The sequence below is a fragment of the Nicotiana sylvestris genome, chromosome 6 (assembly GCF_000393655.2).
Source record: "Nicotiana sylvestris chromosome 6, ASM39365v2, whole genome shotgun sequence".
Classification (NCBI taxonomy): domain Eukaryota; kingdom Viridiplantae; phylum Streptophyta; class Magnoliopsida; order Solanales; family Solanaceae; genus Nicotiana; species Nicotiana sylvestris.
The window spans coordinates 38,964,907-38,973,497 of record NC_091062.1 but is presented as its reverse complement, the minus strand read 5'-3'; the positions used below and the strand labels follow the sequence as shown (position 1 = coordinate 38,973,497).

General features: G+C 44.2%; 1 protein-coding gene across 1 annotated transcript; it reads right to left on the bottom strand.

Moving 5' to 3' along the window:
- Window positions 1-2,442: 2,442 nt before the first annotated feature.
- Window positions 2,443-5,042, bottom strand: LOC138870506 (uncharacterized). Its single transcript, XM_070148315.1, has 3 exons — window positions 4,533-5,042; window positions 3,104-3,285; window positions 2,443-2,620 (listed from the first exon to the last, which is right to left on the bottom strand). Exons 1-3 carry the CDS (start codon window positions 5,040-5,042, stop codon window positions 2,443-2,445), a joined length of 870 nt encoding a protein of 289 aa, XP_070004416.1.
- Between the last annotated feature and the right edge of the window lie 3,549 nt (window positions 5,043-8,591).

Here is an 8,591-nt window from a genome sequence, read left to right as displayed (position 1 = left end):
CCCAACAGGTCATTTTTGGAAGATTTTTGTCGTTTTGAGTATAAATGTAATGATCTAAAGGTTCATTTTTAGTTCTAGAGATCCAAATTTGATTTCGAGACTTCCAGAATTTAAATCATGAATTATAGGACATCTGAAAATTTTGGTTTAATTTCATCAAGTCGCGATTGGGTTTTTGACGTGAAATGTGAGTTAATTGGTTAATGAGCGAAATGGGTATTGAACTGGGCAAACGAGCTCCGAATTGAGTTTCGATTGAAGGGTTGTGTTCGTATTATTATTTTTGACTCATAGGAACAAGAATCGTCTAATTCTGAGTTCGTATGACGGAGTTAGAGCCATTTTAGTGAAAAATGACTATGCTACAAAATTTCTTAAAAGCTGTTGTATTTTCTGCAGCAGTTAACAGTACCCGCGCGTGAACAGTAATCGCGCGGGTGAACAGTGAACAGTGAGATTTTCGGAGAAGGCGATTTTTCGGGAGATTTTCGGAGAGAACAACGGGGTAAGTATTCTTAACTCAATTTTGGTTAGATTACTCGAATCTATTACAAGTTTTGGCATTTAATCCGTGAATTTAGCAGGAAAAGTTAGAAACCCTCTCGGATAGAATTGAGAATTTGAGGGTTGAAATGTTATGGGAATTTGATAATTTTGGTATGGTTAGACTCGTGGAGAGATAAGGAACCCGTTGATGTAAAAAATTTTGAATTTTGAGACATGGGCCTGGGGCTCGGGTTTTTGCTAATTTCGAGAATTTTAGTATTTTTCGATTGTTTTGATTGGGCTTTGTTCCCTTATCATATTATGACATATTCGTTCTTATTTTGGATAGATTCGACGCACGTGGAGGCCAATTCGAGGGGCAAAGGCGTCGCGAGCTAAAGAAGTAGCCGGTTTGAGGTGAGTAATGATTTTAAATGATGCACTGAGGGTTTGAAACCCCGGATTGTACAACATACTGCTATGTTGAGATGAGACACGCGTTGTATGACGGGCGCGGGGTCATTTACTATTGGGGATTGTGACTTGGTCTATCACAGTTGATATTTTTACCGCGTAATTGATAAAGATTTATGTTTTTCACTATGATTGGGCAAATTGCTATATTTGGGCTTCGTGCCAATTATCTGAAATCTTTTGTGAATTTACATCACTATTTTCCTCACGAATTGAAATATTATTTGAACTCAGTCCAATTGAATTATATTATTTTGTGAACTCAACTACATTTATACTCAACTCGAGATTTAATGATATTTATAATGTTGTTGAGCTGAGCACTATTGTTTTATTGATGCCCAAGAGGCTTATGATTATTTTCTAGACTGATTGAGGCCGAGGTCCATACGTGAGGATATGTTGAGTGATGTGAGGAGGCTTTCAGGCCTCGAGTGTTATATGAGGAGGCTTTCAGGCCTCGTGTGTGATGTGTGAAGGCTTTCAGGCCTATTGATATTGCGCTTGGGCTGTAGGAGCCCCTCCGGAGTCTGTACACACCCCCAGTGAGCGCAGGGTACCCAGGTGAGTTGGGAGTGGGCCCGAGAGGCCGTTGCTTGTGTGTGGTGAGTTGGGAGTGAGCCCGAGGGGCTGATGTTGTGTGCTGGTGAGTTGGGAGTGAGCCCGAGGGGCTGATACTATACTGAGATTTACATATTGAGCCCGAGGGGCAAGCTTTTGATTTATCCTTACTGTGGAAATTATTTGTCTTTACTGTTTTAAAAGAAGAATTATCTGATACTCACTATTTTACTGTATAACTGATTTTACTGCTTGGGATAGCGCTATATTGTGCCGTTATGAGATTTCATGTTTTCAGTCGTTATTTATTTTTATTACTCACTGGGTCGGAGTACTCACATTACTCCCTGCACCATGTGTGCAGATACAGGCAGAGCTGAGTTTGCTCCTGAGCGCTGATTCTTTCCAGACCAGGCGGTGACTAGGAGTAACGAGGTAGCTGTTGACGTCCGCAGCCCCATTTTTTCCCTTATCTTTGTTATTTATGATAATTCCAGACTTTGTAAAATATTAGTAAACTCTGTAGTAGCTCATGACTTGTGACACCTCGATTTCGGGCTGAGTTGGGAGGGTTTTCCTTGTTCTATCACGTTTATTTCGCATTTAAGATTATATTGCCCATGATTTAGACTTATTCCTGCTAAGTAATTATAAAGAGATGTACTGTTTTGTTGATTGGCTGGCCTTGTCCTCACGAGAGGCGCCATCACGACCGGGTTGGGATTTTGGGTCGTGACAGTAAAGCAAGCTCGTAAGAAACCTCCCCAACTCGCTTCAACACCTCAAATGGGCCAATAAACCTTGGGCTCAGTTTGCCCTTATTCCTGAATCTCATAACTCCCTTCATTGGCGAGACTTTCTAGAGGACCCTCTCGCTAACCATGAATGATACATCAGCGCCTTCTGATCCGCGTAACTCTTTTATCTGGACTGAGCTGTGTGAAGCCTCTCCTGAATCAACTTTACCTTTTCCAAGGCATCTTGCACCAAGTCTGTACCATACAACTTAGCCTCACCAGGCTTAAACCACCCGATAAGAGAACTACATCGCCGACCATATAAATCCTCAAATGGAGCCATCTCTATGCTGGACTGATAGCTGTTGTTGTAAGAAAACTCTGCCAAGGGCAAGAACTGATCCCACTGTCCTCCAAAATCAAGCACACATGCTCTGAGCATGTCCTCCAAAATCTGAACTGTCCGCTCTGACTGTCCGTCGATCTGAGGATGGAATGTTGTGCTAAGCTCCACACGGGTCCCCAACTCACTCTGAACAGCTCTCCAGAAATGGGAAGTGAACTGAGGGCCTCTATCTGATATAATAGAAACAGGTACACCGTACAACCGGACTATCTCCCGAATGTAAATCTGAGCCAATCTCTCTGAAGTGTAAGTAGTCACAACCGGAATAAAGTGTGCCGACTTGGTCAACCTATCAACAATGACCCACACTGCATCAAACTTCCGCAAGGTCCGGGGCAACCCAACTACGAAGTCCATAGTAATGCGCTTCCACTTTCACTCAGTTATAGGCATCTGCTGAAGTAGGCCACCTGGCCTCTGGTGTTCATATTTAACGTACTAGCAATTCAAGCACCTAGCCACATACTCCACTATGTCTTTCTTCATCATATGCCACCAATAATGCTGCATCAAGTCACGATACATCTTCTTAGCACCCGGATGAATGGAATACCGCGAACTGTATGCCTCCTTTAGAATCCTCTCCCTTAGACCATCAACATTAGGAACAAATAGGTGACCCTGGAGTTGCAGAACACCATCCTCGCTCATAGAAACCTCCTTGGCACTACCTTGTAGCACTGTCTCTCTAAGAACCGCAAAGTGTGGATCATCGAACTATTGGGCCTTGATCTTCCCCAATAATGAAGACTGAGCAACAACACACGCAAGGACTCGGCTGGGCTCTGAAATATCTAGCCTCACAAGTCTGTTAGCCAAGGACTGAATGTCCAAGGCTAGTGGCCTCTCCTCTACTGAAATAAATGCCAAGCTACCCATACTCTCTGCTTTCCTGCTTAAGGCATACGCAACCACATTTACCTTGCCCGGATGATAAAGAATGATGATGTCATAATCCTTCAGTAACTCAAGCCATCTACGCTGCCTCAAATTGAGATCCCTCTGCTTGAACAAATGTTGTAAGTTGCCATGATCAGTGTAAACCTCACATGACACCCCATATAGATAATGCATCAATATCTAAAGAGCATGAACAATCGCCACCAACTCTAGATCGTACACAAAATAATTCTTCTCGTGAATCATCAGCTGGCATGAAGCATATGCAATAACTCGCCCCTTTTGCATCAATACACAACCCAATTCAATGCGTGAAGCATCACAATATACCATATACATCCCTAAACCGGAAGGCAACACAAGAACTATCGCTGTAGTTAAAGCTGTCTTGAGTTTCTGAAAGCTCACCTCACAATCATCGGACCAACGGAAAGGAGCATCCTTTTGGGTCAATCTAGTCAGAGGTGATGCAATAGATGAAAAGCCCTGCACGAATCGTCTGTAATAACATGCTAACCCCAGGAAACTCCTAATCTCGGTCACTGAAGTAGGACGTGGCCACTCTAAACTGCCTCAATTTTCTTGGGATCCACCTTAATACCCTCTCCTGAAATAATATGCCCCAAGAATGCCACTGACTCTAGCCAAAACTCACACTTGGAAAACTTAGCATGCAGCTTCTGCTCCCGCAAGGTCTGAAGCACTACTCTCAAATGCTGCTCATGCTCCCCCAGGGTACGTGAGTATATCAAGATGTCGTCAATGAAGACGATGATAAAAGAATCAATATAAGGTCTGAACACCCTATTCATCAGGTTCATAAATGATGTTGGGGCATTAGTCAAGCCAAAGGACATCACCATAAACTCATAATGACCATATCTAGTACGGAAAGCAGTCTTCGGAACATCTGAGTCCTGAATCCTCAACTAATGGTACCTTGATCTCAAGTCGATCTTAGAGAATACCCTAGCACCCTGCAACTGGTCGAACAAATCATCAATGCGTGGCAACGGGTACTTGTTCTTGATGGTAAACTTGTTTAACTGGCAGTAATCAATGCATATCCACATGGTCCCATCCTTCTTCTTTACAAACAACACTGGTGCACCCCAAAGTGACACACTTGGTCTAATAAACCCCTTTGCTACCAACTCCTCAAGATGATCCTTCAACCTTTTCAACTCTTTCAGAGCCATACGATACGGCGGAATAAATATAGGCTGGGTACCTGGAGCCAAATCAATACAAAAATCAATATCGCGATTCAGTGGCATGCCAGGAAGATCAAAAGGAAATACATCGGTGAACTCCCAAACTATTGGAATTGAATAAATCATCAGAGACTCAGCGGTACTGTCCCGAACATAGGCCAGATAAGCCAAACACCCCTTCTCGACCATATGCCAAGCCTTCAGGAAAGAGATAACTTGAGTAGATATATCAACTGTGGAACCCTTCCACTCCAACCCTGGCATTGCTAATGTAATAGTCTTGGCATGGAAATCAAGGATGGCGTGGTATGTGATAACCAATCCATGCCTAGGATGACCTCAAAGTCGATCATATCAAGAAACAGTAGATCCGCTCTAGTCTCGAAACCACGGAATGTGACCACACAGGACCGGTAGATCCAATCCACAACCACAAAATCGCCCACATGAGTGGACACATGAACAGGAGTGCCCAAAGGCTCAGGAGGAATAACCAGGAAACGAGCAAACAGAGATGATACATATGAATAGGTAGACACTGGATCAAATAATACTGAAGCATCTCTACCGCAGACAGAAATAATACATGTGATAACGGCATATGAGGCTAATGCATTTGGCCTGGTCGAAAGGGCATAAAATCTGGCTGGAGCACCGGTTGGCTGGCCTCCACCCGACTGAGCAGTAGCTGGCTGACCTCTCCCTATCTAGCCTCCACCTCTAGGACGACCTCTACCAGTCTCACCCCCCCTCCCACCTCTAGACGGCTGGGCAACCGGTGATGAAATGATAGGTTGCTAACCCTGCTGTCTGCCTTGCCCCGAAGCGTGGGGTAGTATCTCCTCATATGACCAAGGTCTCCGCACTCAAAACAACCCTATAGTGCGGCAACCTGATGGCTGACCCTAATGGCCTGTAGACCCACTGGAAGAAGCCTGGATAGCCGGTGGACGGTATGAACTCTCCGGCATAGCACTGAAATAGGAACCTAAAGAACCCTAGGGACCTGAATACCCATTGGAGGAACCCTGAATAGCTAGCGGGCGATAAGAACTCTCTAGCATGGCGCTGAAATAGGGGTGCGCTGGAGCACCCCGAGCAGGTGGTGGTACTGAATATGGGGGTCTGCTGGGCTGAACCCTCCCAAACTGACCTCTACCCCTAGTCGGGGTACCTCTGAACTCTCCGGAGAATCTGGTCCTCTTATCATGCTACATCTGCTCCCTACCCCTCAGACGGTAGCCCTTAATCCTACGAGCAATCTCCACTACTAGCTGATAAGAAGTCCTCATCTATACCTTTCGGGCCATGTTGGCCCTAATACTAGAATGCAAACTTGCAACGAACCTCCGCACCCTCTCTGCATCAGTAGGAAGTATCATCAATGCATGGCGGGATAACTCAGAAAACCTCACCTCGTAGTCGGTCACGGACATCTGACCCTGCTCAAGCTGCTCAAACTGATGTTGCAGCTCTTCCTTCTCAGAGGGTGGAATATACCTATCCAATAATAACTGTTTGAACTGGAGCCAAGTGATGGGAGGAGAACCTGCTGGCCTGCCAAGAACATAGGACTGCCACCATCTACGGGCCCTGCCCTCTAGCTGAAAAGTAGTGAAGTCAACCCCATGCGACTCCAATATCATCATGTTGTGCAGTCTATCCCTACACCTATCAATGAAATCCTGGGCATCCTCATGACGCTCACCCCCGAAGACAGGAGTATGATGTCTAGTCCATCTATCCAACAACTTCTGCGGGTCACCATCCGCAGTTGGTCTGGGCTCGGGCACCACTGCAACAACTGGCTGAGCCTCATCCGCAGGTAGTGCACTCTGAGTTTGATACACTGTAGCTACATAACCAGGAGCCTGAGCAGTAGGGGTTTATGCTCCCCCTCCTGCCTGTGATATAGCTCAATCTGCTGGAAATAAACCAGCCTGAGTCATGGTGTCCATGAACCGCAGCATACGGCCCATGACCTCCTGAAAACCCGACGCTGTCATAAAGTCCATCGAGGTAGGCTCAGCTGCGGGCACCTCGCCCTGCTCCTCAATGATAGGATCTCCCGCAGGATCTGCCGGTGGTGCTACTGGAACAACTCTGGAATGCCCGTGTCCCCTACCTCGGGCTGGTGCCCTCCCCCGGCCTCTACCTCGGCCTCTAACAACGGGGGGAGCAGCCCCTCCCGGGTCTGGAACATCTGCCGTGCGTGTCCTCACCATATGTAAGAGAATAGAAGAGGGAAATTTAGTATACCAACCACTGCACGATAGGAAATAAATAAAGAGTAGTTTCCTAACACCCTATTGCCTCTCGAAGATAAATACATACGTCTTTGTACCGATCCGCAAGACTATATTAGGTTTTCCCATGACATGTGAGACCTACATGAACATAGTGCTCTGATACCATGTTGTCACGACCCAATTTCATTATAGGTCGTGATGGCGCCCAACACCATTATCAGGCAAGCCAACGCGGAAATATTAATAATGTTCTCATTTTTTACTTTACCAAAACAAGTATAGCAATTTTTTAATTTGAAGTTAAAACAAGTGATAATTAGTAACGTACCAAAAATAATTATACAATTCCCAAATGAATAGTCTACTAATGTGCGTGGCAAGACCTGGTATTACAAGTATGTGGGCATCTAGTAGAATATACAAAAGAGTAAATCTATCCTACTATCTGAAATAGAGTAGACAACCAAAAGTAAAGAGAGACTCCATCAAGCTGCTGAACGACATAGGTAGGGAGCAGCTCACCGTGGAAGTCTCGGACTATGATCAGGAACACGCACCAGACTGATAGCCAGATGTACCTGCCTCAGATCCTGTACAATTAAGTACGGAAGCGTAGTATGAGTACATAAACAATATATATACCTAGTAAGTAACCCGTCTAATTTCGAAAAAGTAGAGACGAGAGGTCGACTTGATACTTACTAGGGTCAAATAATATAATAAAGTTTTATGCTAAGCATGGATGTCACAGATAATATCAGTTTATAGCAAGAAGTGATAAGTCATGCCTAGATAGTATCACAGTTAGCATTTTACATTTCAGAGCATTTAAAAAAGTAAGTCATGAATAAGATTTCACATAAATATCATGCGTACGTTATGCCGAGGTCGTACAACCCGGTCCAATAGAAAAGAACTATGCACTGCTAGAGGGTCGAATGGCGCGAACCATAGATGCATCTATTTCTACCGAGGCAATCGGCCCGATTCACAAATATCAATTATCATCAAGAAGGTGCATAAAGGCGCATTTATATTCAAATAATTCATACATGTGTTCGAACAAGTGCATACATTCACATAGGTTCATTTCCAAGCCTCTAGCATATCTTAAGTGATCTCATTAGCATAAAAGGATATAAACATTTACAAATATGGCATGATACGGGTAACTACCCAGACAATTAACATAGTATTAGCTACATACGGACTCTCGTCACCTAGTACGTATGTAACCCCCGCATTTAGTGGCAATTTATTCAATTATTTCACCTATGTGGACAATTCCCTCTTACAAGGTTAGAAAGGAGACTTACCTCGCTCCAAAGCGTACTTCCAATACCAAGAATGTGCTTAAACCCTCAATTTGAAGCTGAACGATCCAAAACTAATTAAACGAGGTAGGAACTAGTCAATACAAGCTCACAAGTTCGCATTCTAACTATTAAAGAAATTTCCCAACCTTAAACACAAGTTTCCTAAAATCTGACCCCGGGCGCCCGGATTCCAAAATGTTTCGAAGAACGTTCTTCTTTATAACCTAAGGATCAATAATATATGATTT